Genomic DNA, 21,404 nt, shown 5'->3' on the forward strand with positions numbered 1-21,404 from the left:
TAACTATATGATACGAAATGTAACCACATTTGGTTATCGACGACACGAGGTTTAAGCCGCAGTGTAAAAGGGAAAAAACAGAATTTACTTCAACCATTTTTGAAATTTGTTTCATATCGGACTTGGTTATTCTGATTGTATTTGTATGATTTAAAACAAAGATAAAAAAAAACCTGATCATCTCACATTTTTCCACTCTCATTTACTCTGACACTTTGGCACTGAACAATATCGGCGCGAGGACAATTTGGCATTCGAAAAGACAGTTCGGCACTCAAGAGATGATGATTATGACGTCTTGAAAGGCTACTTTAATTTGCTGCTGTGACACCTTCCTATATTTCCATCTTTACTGACTCTTTACGCGATAAAGCATGGTTATGTATCTAAGTATAATTATATGTATCGCGAAATTTATAAGTAATAAGTTAGTTTACAAAATATTTGTTTCATACTTTTGTCAGTCGTAGGAAGGCGTCACTGCAAAACAAAATAGCCTTTCAAGACGTCATATTTATTCGAACTAATCAGTACCTAAACAAATCGATACCTGATAAAGTTACCTTTTTTATATTCCACTGTATACAGTCAAGGCAAATATTTTGTAATATGAAATCAGTTATAGGGTAAATTATAAATTCGTCATCTGTGTTTTTAAGTAGTAATTTGGAAAAGTAGGTGCATATTGATAGGACATCCTTTAGCAGATATAGCAGATATGGTTCACCTTTCATGAAACAATGTGTATGTTAATTTATACTTGTAAAATGTATCTACGGTTATATGCATGGATCTTTAGTTGAATAACAAAATACATGTAACACATTTAATCTACTCAATTCAACTATCAATTTAATCAAAAATAAAAACAGTAAACAGATATCATCAGGGCTAGATGAACAGTAATTGCTTACAAGAAGCACACATGCAAGTTAAAAAATGAAGTACTGAAAACTGTTGAATACATCAAGTTTTACTTGTTTACGTTGTCATTTTGGTGGTGGACCATACACACTGGCATATTCTTTGAGGAGCTTGAATGCATAAGTAGTGCTGCTGCAGTACTGGTCGAAGAGTGTAGCATGAAAAGACGGCCTCAGGTCTGCCTATTGTGTGACGTCAAATATATATTGGATAGTATATCAAACCTTAACAAATATGTTATTTCGTAAGAAGACTTCAATTTCGAAAATCGAAAGTCCTCCGTTTTAATTAATGATAAAATTCGTAGCATATGCTGTATCATCCTCGACAAATATTAGCCTTCAGGAATTCGGCCCTCTGCTGGTATTGGTTACCCGGGGTGATACAGAATGTATTACGGATTTCCCCGTTTATTATTCTTTATCTATCGCTGCTAATGCAAGGAGACAAGAATAACACAACTTAAAAAAAAAGGAATTTTTATTTGTGAAATCCTCTTAAAGAACACAAAATGAAAACGTCAACTATTTACAAATGTCTTACAATAAAGCAAGTAATAAGCAGTTTTGACATATAAACCACATAATATAAAAAGGTGCCACTTTTCCTTCCATTGTTTCCATTGTTTCTGACATTTCCAGCAATGAATACATTTGTATTCTTGTGACTATGTTTCTGGTTATTGCAAATATTTGTGTTGCCATTTGCGGAATTGTTATTTCCTTCGTTGTTACTGCCGATACTCCAGTCACTTTTCTGTTCAGAATGTTCAAAATTTCCTACCCCAATTTCATTTGTAGTTTTATTCGTGTTGTCAATATTAGTGTTGTTATCTGCTGTATTTCCATCGCCTGTATAGTTACTTCCTATGCTCCAATTTTTACAGATTTTCATCATTCGTTTCCTTCTTGAATTTCTTTCATTTCGAGCATCTATCACATGTGTATGCTTGCTCTTTTTTGTATTTGTATTGCCAATGTTTTGATTGCCATTTGCAGAGTTATGATCGCCGTTATTGACACTTCCAATGCTCCATCTTTTCCTGTTGAAAAAAAACAACAAATTTTTATCATCATAATGCAATTTATAAATTAAGGCAACAACAATCTACCAGTGTTCAAATCTCATTGATCACCTACACAATGGGCGAGAGATACCAAAGGGACATCCAAACTCATTACCCAGAAATGTACTGACAACTAAATTCATCTATTATCTAAATACGAATGCTATATATATATATATATATATATATATATATAGTGTCTAAAAATAGCAACAATCAACATTCAATCTATCTAGGTGTGGATCAGTTTGTAAATAAACTGATGCAGTTACTAAATTGAATTATATAAGTGTCTAAGAATGTAACTTTAACACACTAATGAGTGTTATAAAATTAGGTGTTATATTTTATATATTATTCACGCAATATTTCGCTAAACAAATTAGCTTCATCGGGCGTGTGCATCTATCTAGGTGAAATCGGATGCATGACAAAAAATATCTTTGTAGCTTGAGCTACACAAAAGTTTAACATATTGATTAATGATCTGTATAAAACAAATTTTTGCCGTTTATTGTACATAAACATTTTTTCAAAAATTCAAACAAATAGTTGTTTTAATTAAATAGAAGTAAAATTTATGAGTTATTCCTTTGGTTTCGGGTAGAACTGTTTTTCATCCCTCTCATTAAGTCCATCAGGTTCAAGAGTACGTAGCTGATGCATCCAGAACCTTTCTCTCTTTTTTCTCATTTCTGAGTCCCAATTTTGGTTTACCTCAATAATTTGAAAGGTGATATTTTCAAAAGTATGTCCTGTTTTTAAGAGGTGTCTCGTAATTGGACAGTTTCTTCCTTTAGTATAGAACGACCGATGATTGTTTAGTCTGATGTTGAATGTGGTTTCTGTTTCACCAACATACTGCAGCTTGCAAGTTCCACAAGTAAGAATATAAATACTATTTTCCGTTTTGCAATTAGATGTAACATAGATGTTGTATCGCTGCTTTGTTACTGTGCTGCTGAAAGAGTGGTCAGTGTTGGCGGCTTTACAGCACTTACAGTTCCTTCTACCGCATTGTTTGTAACACCCAAATTTTGAAGTTTCTTGTTTCTTTACTTTTGATGTCACAAGTATGTCTTTGAGATTTTTGGGTCTGCGATAGGCAATAAGAGGAGGTGATGGGAAAATTTCTTTTAAGGAAGAGTCATTTTCGATTAGACTCCAGTGCTTTCGGATAGAAGATGAAATATTTGTCAAATCGGGATGGAAAGTTACAACAAACGGAATTCTATCTGCACGGGTCGCCTTATTTTTGTATTCCATGAGGCTAGCTCGATCTTTTTCTTTAGCTTTATCAAAAGCGTCTGTGATGTTCTTGGTTTTATATCCTCTTGATTTCAGCTGTGTTTTTAGTTGTCCCAAACGATAGTTAAGTTTGGATTCCGAGGAGCAAATTCGCTTTAGTCTGATGGCTTGACTGTAAGGTATACTCCTGGAGCAGTGTTTCGGGTGACAACTTTTTGGAGAAAGGAACTGGTGTTTATCAGTTTTCTTTGTGTGGAGGTCAGTTGTCATGACCCCGTTTTTTACAAATGTGGTGGTGTCGAGAAAAGCAATTTTCTCGCTTGAAAATTCAGATGTAAATTTAATTGAGTGATGGAACTGATTACAATGATCTAAGAAATCTTGCAAATGTTCTGCAGTATCGTTCCATTTCATGTCAATATCATCAATAAAACGGAGCCATGACAAAGGTTTGTATGGCACGCAGCTACATTAAGGACGCAATTTTGTAAATTTGACGAAAAAAGGGGGGTGAAAACGGAATTGTCAGAATCGGCTTAATGTCAAATATTTCATAGTCGTACATGGACAATAACGAAAGGCCGTCTGATTTCTCATCACTGAACATAAAAATATGACCCCGTGACCCTATCACTGTCACGTGACATGCCATTTTCATATGTTAAAACTGTCGTCTGTATTTGGCTCGAGCACAACCTTTTACCCTTCACCATTCTCATCCAAATTTTAACAATAGGTTAAGCAACTACCAGTGTCACTTAAAAGTGCTGGGGGTCAGAACAGTTTGTTAAAAATGTTTATTTAGAATGATTTTACGTCTTTGAAGGTCAAATTCCGTGATTTTGTCATCTTTGCTTACCTCGTATGACTCTCAGAAACAAAATTGGAGAAACCCCCAGCAAGATTCATGATCGTATTTAAATTCTTAAAATAATTTTCCTCAGTTGGTGGCATTTGTTTGAGATTAAAAGGTTGTGCTAGGTCAAAATATTGAAAATTAAACGAAAATTCTATCGTCGGCAATATTTTAAAGCGCAACAAAGATAACGATTTTGAATCGGTACCGGGGAAAGCGAGGGTTGTTTCCGCGCTTAATGATAGATGATATAATACGTTTTTTAAATATAAAAGCCGGTGTTTTTAAAATTTATAAGAATATTTACACTTTGTGTGAGTGAATAAAAGTACTCAAGATATATAAGATGTGTCCGTTTTTATTTATGGGACCTTATATTGATTAACTAAAAACGGCAAAGCTTTCAATCTACATGTATCTGCAATGATCATGTTAAATACAATTTTGTCAACATGTGACTTTTCATTTTAAAAGAACCTATAATCTTTAAACTTAACAAGATACATTTAAGTGTATACAATGTACCATGTATACTCTGATATATCTGAAAAAAAATTGCAAGCATAATATTCCAACAGAAATTAAGGAAGAAAAATTACTCTACATTTTGTAATGAACTTAGACAAATGTTAGACAAAAATATATTTTACTTTTACAAACTTATGAGTTTTCAGTCTGTGATCTTACAAATCTAACAATGCAATAACAAAATCTCCAAATTTCAGTAGTAATATAACCCTTTTTTGCAACCCCATTTATACCAGTAATCAGTGTCAGATATGCAAGAATAAATTTACAGAAATTCTATTTGTTAAATTGTGACCGCAAAATCAACCATTGACATATTTGCAACATAAAAACACTAAACAAAATATAGAGATAAATATATCTTTAACATCTCTTTAATGTTATAGAATGAATTTTGCACCCATTAATTGTATATTTTATTATTTTAAAATCTCATGGTAAGATTGTATTGCAAGAATTTACAATTAATTTATGAAATAATATTGTTACAAATTTATGCTATAAGCACGAATTTAACCATCTTTTAAATCATAATATATCTTTGATATATTGGTAAAGGGAATCAAAGCAATATGTTTTTTAAGTTTGGATATAAAAACTATCATGGTCCAATAATTTGGTTTAAATTAAAATGATATGAACTTACAAGTATCTCAATTGTAACAGTTAACTGTTACATATAAAAAAATAATGTACAAATATATTAAATTCAACATCTGTTACACTTACTTTTAAAATGCAAAAAGCGTGAGTGACCTAGGGATTATAGTGTTTTGTCATATTAAATAACGGTCCATAATTTTTTATTGTCAGCAATAAGAACAAATAATTTTCATTCCTCACACATATCTTCTTCAGTTTAATTTTAATTTTGAATGTATGATGCTTTCTACGATTGAATACATTTATTACAGTGCTTACAATGAATTACCGTGGTTTCCAAGTGATATAAAATTAATGCGTTGTTCGGTCATTTGTTGACTATTTTTCTCTATTTAAATTCCTCCATAAGATTTTTTTTTAGCTTTTGATCATAAACAACCTTCTGTCCAAGTTTCGTACAAATCCAGGATAGTTTAAGAAAGTTATTAAAATTTTAAACTTTAACCACAGAGTATTTGTAATGTTTACTAGAATAAAAACTCCATTTATAAGTAAAATAGGAATAATCAAGTTTCTTTTTTACAAAACTTTAACCGCAGAGTGAATATTTGTGGAAGCCGTTGCCAATGCAATGTAGAATCGTGATGTCTTCCTTCTATGACAAAAGTCGGTGACTCAACAAAAATGAGATGTGGTATGATTGCCACACATGATCAGACAGAAAATGAAGTGGCGATAAGCAATTATATGACTTCATACAGTCTTAAATAAGTTAGTGCTGATAATATAAGTAAAACAGCATATTCCAGATAGTAAAACTTACAAGTACATGGTCAGTATGGACTTCTTTTACATCAACAATTGAAATAGGCAATGACCCAAGGAACTCATCATTTCAGTTTCATTTTTTCATGCCTCATCTTCTTTATTGCTGCCATGTTCTTAATGATGAGATATTTTAACCTACCCAGCAACTGTAAAGTGCTACAATTTTAATGTAAATAGCACATAAACAGTTACCAGCCAGGTAATATGGCATAATGCCAAGAGTTACCCTGCCTGATCTTCTAGGAAGCTATATATACCCTGCCTGATCTTCTAGGAAGCTATATATAAAGTAAAAATAGCATGTGCCTGTTGAATAAAAAAGTTGACATCAGCAAACCCCATTAAATTACAAAACTAAATAACATAATGAATATAAACAAAAGTGGAAAAACTATATAATGCCTATGTTCCAGACCGTATGAGTTATTGGACTGTACGCGTACCGTTTGGACTGTATGCATACTTTTTTTAAATACTCATATAGTCGACCGTACGCGAACAGTCTGACTAGTATTAAGAAGTTAGTTAAGTTTATTGGATACAAATGCATATAACAGATCAAAATAACTTTACTCTCAAATTAATATAAAAGTTCAATTGTAATTGAAATAAGAAGTTTATATTCAAACTATTTAAAAAAAAGTCACGCTTATTAAATCTGTTAATCTCTTATATTCAGCATGTCGATCAGTAATTCATCTGACACTTGAATTATGGCCACTGAAATTGAAGTTATGGGAAGTAAATATAATGTGGGAGGGCAATTGTTTTATTATATTTAGCAACTTTACAAAAAATAGAAATGCTTAGGATCATGCATGAACTGCAACATGTTAATATAAAAAAATATTACGTTACTTGTGGTAGCAAGTGTCACCTTGGGCGAGAGAACAAAAATAGCATTCAGATTTACAATTAATCAAATGTCTAATTTCAATTGCTCGCTTGTTCACTTTATCCATCTTATGGTAATAATTTCAACTTTTAAAACTAAAAATAAAGATTTTGATAAATCTTTATTTCAATTTAACCCAAATACGGCGTAAAGCAACCAACAATCAATCAATCAATGATTTAAATACATGTATGGTCAGGTCCAAATACTCATGTGGTCTGGAACACCTATATGGTTTTATAGCTGACTATGAGGTATAGGCTTTGTTCATTGTTGAAGGCAGTAAAGTGACCTATAGCTGTTAATTTCTGTTACATTTGGTCTCTTGTGGAGTGGTCTCAATGACAATCATATCACATCTTCTTTTTTTGTATATAATATCTTGCTTAAATAACTATATCATTTTAGTAAGTTGGTAGTCATCCAGAACCCGCTTCAAATATATTATATTCAAGATGTACATGTACAAATGTATGTTGGTACAAATGTACGTACATGTACGATGAATGTTTTTAACTCAAAGCTGACATGTCAACATACATGACATAGCTGGCTAACTTAGCATACATTTGAATTTTAATATTTATTTCTCACTTGCCTACCTTTCTGGCATGCAATTTCTGGATATAGTAAAATTGTACCCAGTTTTAGTGAAAGGACTGAAGCTCTCACCGAGTCATTCTAATAGTGACATCATGACATGACAATAAGAGATATGTCCATATTAAAAGTTATTTTAACATAGATGACGGGAAATGTTAATTAATGTTTATGTATATACAGTGTATCTGGCACATGACTTCTTTTCTGGCATATATGTGTCTATGTCATGTATGTACAGTATATTGAATTTTTGTATCCAGTATGAAATAAAACGCATTCAAAAATGATGATATGAAAAGCATTATGTCCATAGGGTATTATGTGATAATTATTACTCAAACTGACTATATATATATATATATATGTTCCGGACCATACGAGTATGGTCATGACATATGGGTATTATTAGTTACATAGTGTGCTACATGTAGTGACCTAATACGAAATATATGGGGTCAGTAAATTCCATATGGGGTGAGAGCGAGGCTCGACTCCCCATATTGAATTTACTGACCCCATATATACCGTATCACGTCACTAGCACACTATGTAACGAATTTATCTTAGCGACTATCTTAACGTGTGAAATTTAGACTACTATCAAAATGAGCAAGTCTTCAATACTGTTAGCATTAAGAATCTTTTTCTGGCGATCCTACAAAGACAGACGCCAATATATATAATAACAACTTGTTAGGTTTAAATGCATTTCATGAATTTATTTCCATCTTAATCATCAATTTAGTAGCTGTTGAACCGTTAAGATTTTTTCTCAGTACCTTTTGTTTTTATAAAGCGACTACTACTAACTATGTATGAAATAAGCCCCACCTCCCTTTTGCCTAATATAGAGTATTCAGGGACAAAACACCACTACTAACCATGTATGAAATAAGCCACGTCTCCCTACTAACCTGATATCAAATATACACAGTCTCCACAAGGACGCTTTTAACCGATCATATTCCTAGAAATGTATAGGAGGTAAGATAAATACTCATATGGTCCAACTGTACGCATATGATCTGGGTAATTAACACGTTTTCTAAACTCTTCGTAAGGTATGTCAGACCCTTCTAGTTGTCATGTCATTAAAATGGTAATTTTATTATATTTTTATAAGAATTTTTTTTAACTAAATAAAAAAAAGCAGTTTCACACATTGAAGTTTACTGACTACTTGTAAGAACAATAAGAAGATCTCAAAAATCAATTGCACTTATTGTAAAATGAAGTTTTGTTATGTTGCGCATATCGGTGGTTAACAGGGCAGGGCGTCTGGCATGTCTGGACCATAGTTTAAAGTTAATTTATAAATATTTTTTCTGTGAATATACTAGAAGTGTACTGCAGTCATGTTACGATATTGAAGATCTAGAGCCTCTTAAAGACACTGCAGACACATCGGTATGGCCCGAGACCTTGATATCACTGCACGCAGCTGCAAAGAATGCTAGTTTAATTGTCACTTACAAGCAAAACATGCACAAGATGTTAATAAAAAGATTCGTGCACAACCAAGACGTGCAAATGCAAAAAAGCTAAGATATAAACGTGTGGAAGTAAATGCCATCCTAAACATACAAGCAAAAGTACAGTTAGAGATGAAAACTTATGTACATGTATCTCAAATTATCATTATCATTAGAAACTACTGACTCAATATACTGTACAGCGTAGACGAAACGCGCGTCTGGCGTACTAAATTATAATCCTGGTACCTTTGATAACTACATTTTTGTATTTTAAACATATGCTAACTAAACTAATCATTAAGTCTATTCCAATCGGTCATAGGAAAGTGCCAAAGTAAAAATAACAAGCATTGAAAGCGTGACATCACAATTCTTAATGGCAAGAACAACCAAGAGACGAGGATAATATTGAGCTACGCCTATTAAACGATAACTTTTAGAATTTTTAGAGGAGCTTTAAGTTTTAAATTGCTGCATATAGCTATCACAAAATGAATGACTGAAAGGGCTTGACCACACATTCAGCAAGATGGTCTGCATAACTGCACCAATTCTGGTATAAATATATCACTTTCCTGGCTTGAAGACTATATGAACATGATAAGGGGGTATAATTTCACCATCTTGAAACAAATGTGCCCCCCCCCCCTTTTTGTGTATATCTTCATTTGTAAAGGAAATGCATCAAACATTCATTAAAATCAACAAAAATGTGAAAACAATAGATTGGATCAGTGCAAATAACTTCTTTTAACCGAGAGAATGCATAAATTAGGCTAGTTATAGGCACAACATCACAAGTCGGAGGCCTGAGATTTGCAGACTACTCCGTTTCAACGTACCGTTTCCATTTTTTGTGATGTTGTTGGGTTAATTCTTACTAAATATCTATCTAGATTAACACAAATTCCACATTTCTGTCCATATTTCCTATTTTTCGTCACATTACAGGTGCTCGAGAAAAATATTGATGCAAGCTTCTAAATGAAGCAGGTATTTTTTGATTGGCTAAATATTCGTAGAGGGCGGGGCTTAATACTCGACAGAAAATCGCCTAAATCATATAATTTATCCATGACTTTTTACAATTTTTCTATAATTACCCTGACTTGGACCATTCCGCATCCTAAGGCAACGATTGCTGCAACGCTGCTTCATCAAAAGATGGTAAACTGGACATTTTTTCTTCTCCATCATGGCGGCGTGTACAACGACGCATGAATATTTAATGAGATTGAACGGAGTTATCTGCCCTTGTCGAAAGTAGTGTGAAAACGGCCTTAATGTAGCTGCGCACACTCAAAAGGATGCGTTCTTCGAGATCCCCCATAAAAAGGTTGGCAAAAGAAGGTGCCATTTTTGTTCCCATACTAGTTCCGTCAATCTGTAAAAAGTGCTTGTCGTTGAAAATAAAGTTGTTATTTTCAAGAACTAGCTTGAGCAATTGAACTAGACAGTCAGTTTGAGGATGTTTATCCTTTCGAGTATTCCATACTTTTTCACACGCGGCTATTCCTTCATCTTTTGGAATATTTGTGTATAAAGAACACACATCCATTGAAACCAAAATTGTGTTGGTTTCAATGGATGTGTGTTCTTTATACACAAATATTCCAAAAGATGAAGGAATAGCCGCGTGTGAAAAAGTATGGAATACTCGAAAGGATAAACATCCTCAAACTGACTGTCTAGTTCAATTGCTCAAGCTAGTTCTTGAAAATAACAACTTTATTTTCAACGACAAGCACTTTTTACAGATTGACGGAACTAGTATGGGAACAAAAATGGCACCTTCTTTTGCCAACCTTTTTATGGGGGATCTCGAAGAACGCATCATTTTGAGTGTGCCATACAAACCTTTGTCATGGCTCCGTTTTATTGATGATATTGACATGAAATGGAACGATACTGCAGAACATTTGCAAGATTTCTTAGATCATTGTAATCAGTTCCATCACTCAATTAAATTTACATCTGAATTTTCAAGCGAGAAAATTGCTTTTCTCGACACCACCACATTTGTAAAAAACGGGGTCATGACAACTGACCTCCACACAAAGAAAACTGATAAACACCAGTTCCTTTCTCCAAAAATTTGTCACCCGAAACACTGCTCCAGGAGTATACCTTACAGTCAAGCCATCAGACTAAAGCGAATTTGCTCCTCGGAATCCAAACTTAACTATCGTTTGGGACAACTAAAAACACAGCTGAAATCAAGAGGATATAAAACCAAGAACATCACAGACGCTTTTGATAAAGCTAAAGAAAAAGATCGAGCTAGCCTCATGGAATACAAAAATAAGGCGACCCGTGCAGATAGAATTCCGTTTGTTGTAACTTTCCATCCCGATTTGACAAATATTTCATCTTCTATCCGAAAGCACTGGAGTCTAATCGAAAATGACTCTTCCTTAAAAGAAATTTTCCCATCACCTCCTCTTATTGCCTATCGCAGACCCAAAAATCTCAAAGACATACTTGTGACATCAAAAGTAAAGAAACAAGAAACTTCAAAATTTGGGTGTTACAAACAATGCGGTAGAAGGAACTGTAAGTGCTGTAAAGCCGCCAACACTGACCACTCTTTCAGCAGCACAGTAACAAAGCAGCGATACAACATCTATGTTACATCTAATTGCAAAACGGAAAATAGTATTTATATTCTTACTTGTGGAACTTGCAAGCTGCAGTATGTTGGTGAAACAGAAACCACATTCAACATCAGACTAAACAATCATCGGTCGTTCTATACTAAAGGAAGAAACTGTCCAATTACGAGACACCTCTTAAAAACAGGACATACTTTTGAAAATATCACCTTTCAAATTATTGAGGTAAACCAAAATTGGGACTCAGAAATGAGAAAAAAGAGAGAAAGGTTCTGGATGCATCAGCTACGTACTCTTGAACCTGATGGACTTAATGAGAGGGATGAAAAACAGTTCTACCCGAAACCAAAGGAATAACTCATAAATTTTACTTCTATTTAATTAAAACAACTATTTGTTTGAATTTTTGAAAAAATGTTTATGTACAATAAACGGCAAAAATTTGTTTTATACAGATCATTAATCAATATGTTAAACTTTTGTGTAGCTCAAGCTACAAAGATATTTTTTGTCATGCATCCGATTTCACCTAGATAGATGCACACGCCCGATGAAGCTAATTTGTTTAGCGAAATATTGCGTGAATAATATATAAAATATAACACCTAATTTTATAACACTCATTAGTGTGTTAAAGTTACATTCTTAGACACTTATATATATATATGATATCACAGTAGCATGGGTTCGAATCCCGGCGAGGGAAGAACCAAAAATTTGCGAAAGCAAATTTACAGATCTAACATTGTTGGGTTGATGTTTAGACGAGTTGTATATACATTATGTACACAGCCATGTATCACCATCATTGATGGCGATCCGATGGATACATCTGTTGTAGGGTTGTCACTGACTCAGACGTACTTATGAATATAATTATTTTCTGTGACTGTATCTTACATTAATTTGTAGGATCCTTTACTATAGATAATTTAGCTGATCTGTAACAATAACATCTTCATGCCTTATATATCATGTACTGTAGTACGCCGCTAGATTAAAACTGACGTGGAAAGGTAACATATGGCCACCGAAAGCTCTTTTTTTGAGAGCCCAGGTGGTCGTGTGGTCTAGCGGGACGGCTGCAGTGCAGGCGATTTGGTGTCACGATATCACAGTAGCATGGGTTCGAATCCCGGCGAGGGAAGAACCAAAAATTTGCGAAAGCAAATTTACAGATCTAACATTGTTGGGTTGATGTTTAGACGAGTTGTATATATATATATATATATATATAAGTACGTCTGAGTCAGTGACAACCCTACAACAGATGTATCCATCCATATAGGACAAAATGGATCTTAATATAAATTTAATACGTCACAGAAAAAAGAATTGTTAACTTGTGGACAGGATGTTGTGCCACAAACATTCGGTGTCAATATTTCTTTAGTACACCATATCCGGATTTCGACAATAAATGTCTCTTCAGTGATGTTAGGGATCGAAACGATATTTGGAAGGCCATATAAAAAGTACCCTCATTTTTAGAGAAAGTACCCTCATTTTTAGATTAACTCTTGAATTTTAAGAGTCAATATATAGGATGAACGGATCATATAAACCGGAGGGAAAATATGATACATGCCCAAACAAAAAATATAAACGAGTCTAAATTGAAAACTACGTTCAAACCTATGACTGCGTTGGATAAAAACCGCAATTTTTATACGTGTGCATGTCAAACAAATTTCGTTGTAGAAGGGTCTAAAAACAGCACAAACAACATTTTCCAAAAGACCAAAAGAGTGAAAAAGTATATTTAAACAAAACACATTTGACTAACAGGTCGAACAACTGATGTTCTTTAACCCTGCTGACTGCCATTGGCGATTGCCAAATAAAATTGATCACAAGATGTAACAAAATGGATCTTAATATAAATTTAATACGTCACAGAAAAAAGAATTGTTAACTTGTGGACAGGATGTTGTGCCACAAACATTCGGTGTCAATATTTCTTAAGTACACCATATATATATATATAAATGACACATGACTTTCGAATTCATTGTTACATATCTATTTGCAAGTAAAAAAATGAAAAATAAGATATAAATACTTACTGTAAAATTACTAATGACAAAATATCAGTGTATTCTGTGTAATTGTATAATTCAAATACAGGTTATAGCTTATATTTTTTTCAGTAAGCTTTGAATATAGTTTTTAGTAGACGGTTAAATAGTATACCAATTATGATCTGAAATGGTAATTTCGATCAGAAGGCCCAGAAACTATTAATAATTGAGTCATTTTCTGACTTTCAGTTAATTTTTTAGACTTATTCACTGTGGAAAATTAAAAGTACTATTCAGACAATTTGCTTGCAGTCGATTTGAAGCTGTGCACTCATTAATTAACTCTCATATATAATGTCTTTTGAAAAAGGTGCCGAACAGTACTTTAATGACTGCAAGCAAAACGTCCGAGCATTACTGAATCTACCGCAGTATATAAGTCTGAAAGACTTAATATCAGGTATTGTATTGTTGCACATACTTGTCAGAGAAGTAAAGATCCAAATGATCTTTTATCAATAAAACTCATTAACTAGTGTTTTTGTCTTTTCGTAGTTTGTTTGTTATGGTACATTGGTCGTCTATTTTCCGTTCAATTATGAATGAATTTTTATAAAATCTTTCAGCAACTTCTGCCTCATTTTAACTAGATATGTACAAGTATTTGAATTTGAAATACACATTTATCTAAATCATCATAAGCATATATTTTACCTGCGATTACTGATTCGGATATCATTGAATTCATATCTTGTTTTCATTCCGGAAACACTATGTTTGACATATATTTCTTTCACATCTGCATTTCTCTTTTGATTTGCCATTCCTAAAAATTATACAGACAAACCGTATTGTGGTATTCATTCTATAAAAACGCTAAACAAAGTGCAAGTTGTTTAGAATATTTAGGTTTTGCCTTGAAACATAAAAGCCCCTTCTCAAGATTCACCTTTCCTTTCTGGCTGAAGATAGTGACTTTGGGAAATATTGGCAACGTTTATTAGACTTCCAAACCGTTTAGTGCTCAGTTTTATTCCCGTTTACCGACGCTGCATTATTTTATTCATACATTTAGGTTTTTTAAAACTCAAATTGACATATTAAATAATACAATTTGGTCAAAATATCTGTAAAAATACGCTGAATCCCATTTTCATTATATTCAAAAAGCGATATTGTGTAGTTGACGATTAGAAAACAATCATGCAGAAACCAAAGGGCACTGGTAATAGAAACTTATTGTTATAGTACCACCTTCAACACTAAAGACCAGAACCTAAATCGTAAAGTTAGTTTTAAAAGTTAGGAAAAAAGGAATCCTCTTCAAAAATGTTTTCTTGACAAAAAACAATCATTGCTGTCATAAAAAAGTACACTGTTGTAATCATTTGAGAAGGTTACATTTAGATAGCACACGGTCGGATGAAGAAAATGTCGTAGAAAATAGGCGGATATCAATGCAGGGTTTTTATCGAAAATTTACATTTTTTTTCTAATGTCCAAATTATAACATTTTTTCATTCTGTTTTAGACTAATTGATCTATATCCCGGGTGTGACCATCTAAATAAAAAAGCATGAAGCCACAATCATTAACAGCTAAAAGACGTCCGTTTTTATAGAAATCAAAATGATATTATTCCTTTACCATTTCAGGGATTAAACTAATTGGTATTTGTTTTTTAATAATTTTGCCCATTATAGGTGGACATAAGACTGCCCATCATATGTGGCCAAAATACAAAAAATGATAACGTCATTTGGAAACCTACAATTAATTGTACCAATGGACACTAAAGTACTTTTAAATGGCTCAAGTTTGACTTCAAATGAAGAAACAATCGTTTATTTCCTATTGTACAAAGTTTAATTATTCAATCTAAAAGGTTTACAAACTAACAATTTACAAAAAATATCTGTAAGCATTTCATCTTTATAGTTGCATTTTTCTTTTTCCCAAATCATGAAACTCAATTGACATTGTCGATATTCCTATCATGTAACAGAGTATGTAAACTAGAAGTTTTGATTTAATTTTGTAATCTGTATCCAATTCAAGGAGGATACAGATTATTATCAACACGAATTGCTTGTTTCTGAATCCTATTTACCATAAGGTGAATTTATATTGTACAAGATGCATCTAATTTCATCATAAAATATTGTTTGCACTTATGACCCAATAAGCAAAAGGAAGAGGTATGATAAGAGCTATATGTAGCCTTTATGCTGTAACAATATTTCAAAAACATTCAATATGATAATAATTTCAATGGAAATGAATAGATGATATACTCTAGTCACATAAGTAAATATATCCTAATTATGATTTCACAATATGACTTCATAATAGTCTAAAAAAAAAAACTTTTGTAAGTACACTGTTTTGAGTAACAACTGTGAAGACGATAATCATTTGCAAACAATAAAGTCTGCACAATAACACAATATAAGTGACCAAACGGGAGATAATTGAGATTTAAAATCGAAGCTAACTTTATGATCAACCAAAATACATTTCTATTTATATTAAACTATATACTCTTCTTCGAAGTCAGTGACGTAACAAAGGAATACGTTCATGTATATCAGATGTAAATGGACACATTTTCAACAAGTAGTAAATTACTTTTATTGAATGTTTATAAGCAACGTTTTGTTTTACTTTTTTGTATGATATTTAACATAAGTGTCATACCACATACTGTCAGAAGCAAACAGCTAAATATAACTTCATCCCTCATTATCAATTGTTTTCTAAAATTGAAATATTAATACACAACATTAAGATAGCATATATCTCTTAACCACAACAATATATTTTTATCTTTAGTTTCTTGTGTACTATTTGGAAATTAGTTTGTCGTTCATTATCACTGAACTAGTATGTATTTGTTTACGTGCCTGTTGAAGGACGCCTCCGGGTGCGGGAATTTCTCGCTACATAATATTGAAGACCTAATGGTGACCTTCTGCTGTTGTTTTTTCCATGGTCGGCTTGTTGTTTCTTTGCCACATTCCCCATTTCCATTCTCAATATTATTTTTATGTTTGTTGATATTAAGTTTATAAAAGTGTAATAAAAACGCATTTTTTCGAGTTTGTATTAAAGTAGCATTCTTTGTTAGTAGTTGTTGTTTGTTTATGTAAGAAATATTTGTTTTTTGTTAATTGTTTTTTTAGTTTTCCTGTTTGAATTGTTTTACATTGTCATTTCGGGGTCCTTTATAGCTGACTATGCGGTATGGGCTTCGTTCATTGTTGATGATCTATAGTTGGTAATTTCTGTGTAATTTTGGTCTCTTGTGGACGGTTGTCTCATTGGCAATTATACCACATCATCTATTTTTTTTTATTAAAACCATTACATCATGAATTATATAAAACAGTACGATTACAAGAAAAGTAATATCACTTGACGAAAACGTTTTTATTAAAGTTTACTATCATGGGAGGGGTGTTTTCTAATATATTAAACATATTAAATCATCAGAAATACATTCTACAAATGTTTTACTGAAATGAAAATGAGAAAATTGAAATGGGGAATGTGTCAAAGCAAAGCGACCATAAAGCAGACAACAGGTCACAAATGGGTCTTTTAAAGTTTGCTTTTAGAATAAAAAAGAACATATATGTATGCGTTCAATTATATCAATACTGTATTTTTTTTTACACTATGTTTCAATTTCCCAAAAACTATTTTCAATCATTATATTTAAAAATGCAAAATTATATGAGAAGAAGGACAATCAAAAATCCCTGACATAATTCAAGAAGGGAAAATCTTAGGAAACAAATAGCCAGGGAGACAAAAACCAAGGGACAACTGCAAGTAATTACACTCTCAGTGAATAATAAATCGATATTCAGATTTATCGTAATGAGTTCGAAATCCATATAATTTCTCTTACGTCCGATATACAGCTGAATTGAAACCAGTACTTTAAAAGATATTTTCTTAACACACGGCTTATTGTAGTAGAGTATGTGTTTCCTCAACCCTGTGCCTATTGGTTCTTATCTTATAAAGTGATGGGAGAAATTTGAAAATAGGTAACCTACTGCTATATGAATTTATAAAATCAACTTATAAACTTACAAAAATAGTGGGAACTGTATTAGACTTAGGCTACGGAAGAGATGAAAGCATTGTTTTCAAGTAAACTGAAACAATATAAAACTTACCTTGAATTGTCATTACAGTATACATCCTTACAAAATGTGTGTCTTTTTATATGCTAAATTTAATATACTTTTTATTACCAAAACCAATCAGAAATAGCTTTATCACGCTTCAAACTGTGTCTTTGCACACGTCATGTATATTTAGCAATATTTGATTTATACTAAAAGAACATCAGACTTAGAAGTGGGTGTATTATGTTAAATATCTGAAAACTGTAAATAACAAATCGTTTTTACTCGGTTTGTTATGAAATTCAAATAAACAGTTAGTATAATAAAATGTTCGAAGTTGTTGATGTGTGTTAAAATGTGCATTAATGTATGCCTGTGGTAAAATATTATATCACCTCCCTACACAATACAAAGATAGCCTTTGTATGTGGTCGATACAAGGATATATTGACATGAAAGAAGTATATTGACTGAGGTCAAAGTCCGAGATTGATATACTTCTTTGGATCGATATATCATGTATTGACCTCATACAAAAGCTATACTTGTTATATTAATAATTTCAGAACATTGTTTTTTGTTTGAATTTTATAACTGTCATATTGTCTCCTTGACAATAACAACATATTAGTTGTTATTTAATTTGATCTATTTTGTTTGTTTTGACATCTTATGTATTTGATTTTCGTCAAATAATCGATCACAGATATCATTTGTTTCAAAACGTTTATCGATACCTTGAAATTCATAACATGACGTCACAAAGTAAATAGGTGTTTAGATATTCTAAAAATAACCGTGCAATATGCTCTGTGCAATATGCTTTTTGCTATCCGCCGTTTTCTCTCTACCTTCGAAAATATAGTTTAACATGTGACTATCTCTAAACGAATCAAAATTGGTAAAATATGCGAATTAATAATATAATAAAAAAAAATGAAAATTCAATCATTTCTAAAACAAATACGCCTACTGTCTTCTTTATTTTACGTTTGTATTTTTTAAGCAAAATAAGAGATGCATAGTAAACTTTATAAAAACTTATAACAAAATATATCAAATACCGTACTGGTATTTCCTGTTTTTGAAGAAATGTATCCTGTTTTATTTGATAGTGTATTAAAATGTTGTTGCTATCGTTTGAATCCATTACATCTTAACAAAAAATATTTGTTTGAGTGCATCATTAGTATGATAATTTGATTATATATGAATACAAGTAGTGCCATCTAGACGTGCGACTCGTTGTTAATTTTGAAGATACATAAGACTGGGGAAATGTTATTTATAAAACATGGTTAGATATAGTTGACAAACAACTGTACGGTTTCCTTTTTTAAAATTAAATTAAATACTTTATATTGATCTCAATAAAGACGATAAAACATAATGAGTTGAACATAGAACAAGAACTATCTTTAAAAAAGATATCCGACGTATTTAAATTTGAAAATATTCAACAAAAAAACCGCGGAAATCTCACATGCGTAGGTGCGTTCTTTAAGTCATGTACATTCGTACAACAAAGTTTACATTTAAAATTATATAATTGTCCCGAATAAACAGCTGCCATGGATGCAAAGAGCTATTGGAGAAACAATTATTTTTAATAAAAATGTAAATCGTTGTAAGGTTTAGTTTAAATATATATAGCTTTCACTTGCTTTCCATCACGATATGATTAACGAGACGTTTTTTTCAAACACAACCAAATCACCGACCAATGCTCTTCAACTTTGTACTTGTTTGGCTTTATATTTTGATTTGATATAAGCGTCACTAAAGAGTCTTCTGTACACGAAACGCGCGTCTGGCGTACAGACATGTAATCCTGGTACCTTTGATAATTATTTACACCACTGGGTCGATGCCACTGCTGGTGAACGTTTCGTCCTCGAGGGTATCACCAGCCCAGTAGTCAACATTTCGGTGTTGACATGAATATCAATAATTTGGTCATTTTTATAAATTGCCTGTTTTCAAAACCTTGATTTTTTTGGAAATACAAGTTTTAAGGATTTTCTTATCCAAGGCATGATAGATTACCTTAGCTGTATTTGAAACAACGTTTTGAAATTTTGGATCCTCAATGCTCTTCAACTTTGTACTTGTTTGGCTTTATATTTTGATTTGATATGAGCGTCACTGATGAGTATTATGTAGACGAAACGCGAGTCTGGCGTACTAAATTGTAATCCTGTTACCATTGCTAATTATTAATATGACCTAAAATACCTAAAAATAATCTTGATGCAATTTTGCCTGAGGAAATGAAATTCTAGTTTCAAACGAATTTCTTTCCGGGGACTGGTAGTCCACAAGCAATGGTATCGACCCAGGGAAATAAAAGTGCAAACAACTCTATGAAGAGTATCTTTCAAGTCAGTACATGACCTGATGACGATACAAATTGGAATTTGAAACCAAATTGTTAATGTTACATATATTTTTTTATATACGGTGAATCATCCTCGATTACGCACATTGCTTTTGTTGGTTTATCCTTGACATCTTCTTCACATCCTTATCTATAAATAGATGTTTCCTCTTCACCGATTAGTCTCCTATGATCCATCTATACACCAACCATTGACAATGTGGGTGTTCAAAAGCAGACATGATAACACGTTTATTATTGATAAATATATAAAAGTACTAAATAAGTACGTCTTTTATCCTTGAAAATTGAACTTTAAACACTTGTTGGGCTTTATGATGTTAAATATGTATTCTGCAAATTCAAATACTCATTTCATTTCTATATATTTGGTCAATGCTATGCCAATGTTGGGTTTTTATTTGTCATTTTAGACAGTTCATGAATATGTAAATTCAATTTAAATGTTTATTAAGACTGTTAAAGTTCTGTAAATTGTTGAAGAAAAAAATCTAAATCAAATGCTCTATGTTGTGTTGTTTATTTCGGCATGTTCGAGGTTAACTCTTTGTGTGATATATACTCTTACAAATAGTTATTTAAAAAAACAATATATAGTGTGTCCTAAACAATTACAAGCATACAGTAAAGAGAAATAGGCGTCCTATATTTGCATATTTAGTGATATTATTATTTACGATGCAATCCGAAAAAAAAATTGAAAAGAGTATAATTATGTAATAAAATGTTATGTCATTGGAAACAATGACGTCGGCAAACTTCTGTTTACAAGTTTTCATTACAATCTAAACGTACAAAAAATCATGGTAACAAATTTTAAGTCGGTGATGTATAAAGATACGTGCATTAATGCAATCAAGTGCAGTCTTTTATACGAACTTTTACATATTGAATACAATGGCAAATTCACCATGGAATGTTTGTCAATATTTTCCTCACAATAAGAGTGTACCATCAACTGTCCTGTTTTAGGTGCTACTATTTTTACATGTTATAATAGGGGGAAATATTAAAGGGACAATAGTAGTATAGATTTTTTTCTCGGCTTTGAATTGGCCTTTCATATACCAAAGGCAGGTAAAAGAAGTCAACTTAGGTGCGCTATCATTGGAGGTTTTGGGTAACACATACTTTCATATTTGTTTATAAATAACTGTAGTGCGTATATTTGCAATATAAATTATGAAACACATTGAAATATTTCATAT

At 32.2% G+C, this 21,404-nt stretch overlaps 1 protein-coding gene across 1 annotated transcript; it reads right to left on the minus strand.

Annotated features, from left to right (window-relative positions):
* Window positions 1–1,452: 1,452 nt before the first annotated feature.
* Window positions 1,453–17,983, minus strand: LOC134727493 (probable serine/threonine-protein kinase dyrk1). The gene is made up of 4 exons (XM_063591874.1): window positions 17,847–17,983; window positions 16,357–16,415; window positions 14,374–14,485; window positions 1,453–1,966 (listed from the first exon to the last, which is right to left on the minus strand). The coding sequence occupies exons 2-4, from the start codon at window positions 16,400–16,402 to the stop codon at window positions 1,453–1,455; spliced, it is 672 nt and encodes a 223-aa protein (XP_063447944.1). The 5' UTR covers window positions 16,403–16,415; window positions 17,847–17,983.
* Between the last annotated feature and the right edge of the window lie 3,421 nt (window positions 17,984–21,404).

Source organism: Mytilus trossulus, chromosome 8, assembly GCF_036588685.1.
Source record: "Mytilus trossulus isolate FHL-02 chromosome 8, PNRI_Mtr1.1.1.hap1, whole genome shotgun sequence".
Classification (NCBI taxonomy): domain Eukaryota; kingdom Metazoa; phylum Mollusca; class Bivalvia; order Mytilida; family Mytilidae; genus Mytilus; species Mytilus trossulus.

Excerpts from the sequence above, each read along its gene's own strand:
- LOC134727493 (XM_063591874.1), bottom strand. The coding sequence starts at position 16,402 with ATGAGGGATGAAGTTATATTTAGCTGTTTGCTTCTGACAGTATGTG. Across the intron at positions 14,486-16,356 it reads TTTGCTTCTGACAGTATGTG|GAATGGCAAATCAAAAGAGA; the intron begins GTATGACACTTA and ends TATAATTTTTAG. Across the intron at positions 1,967-14,373 it reads ATCCGAATCAGTAATCGCAG|GAAAAGATGGAGCATTGGAA; the intron begins GTAAAATATATG and ends TTTTTTCAACAG.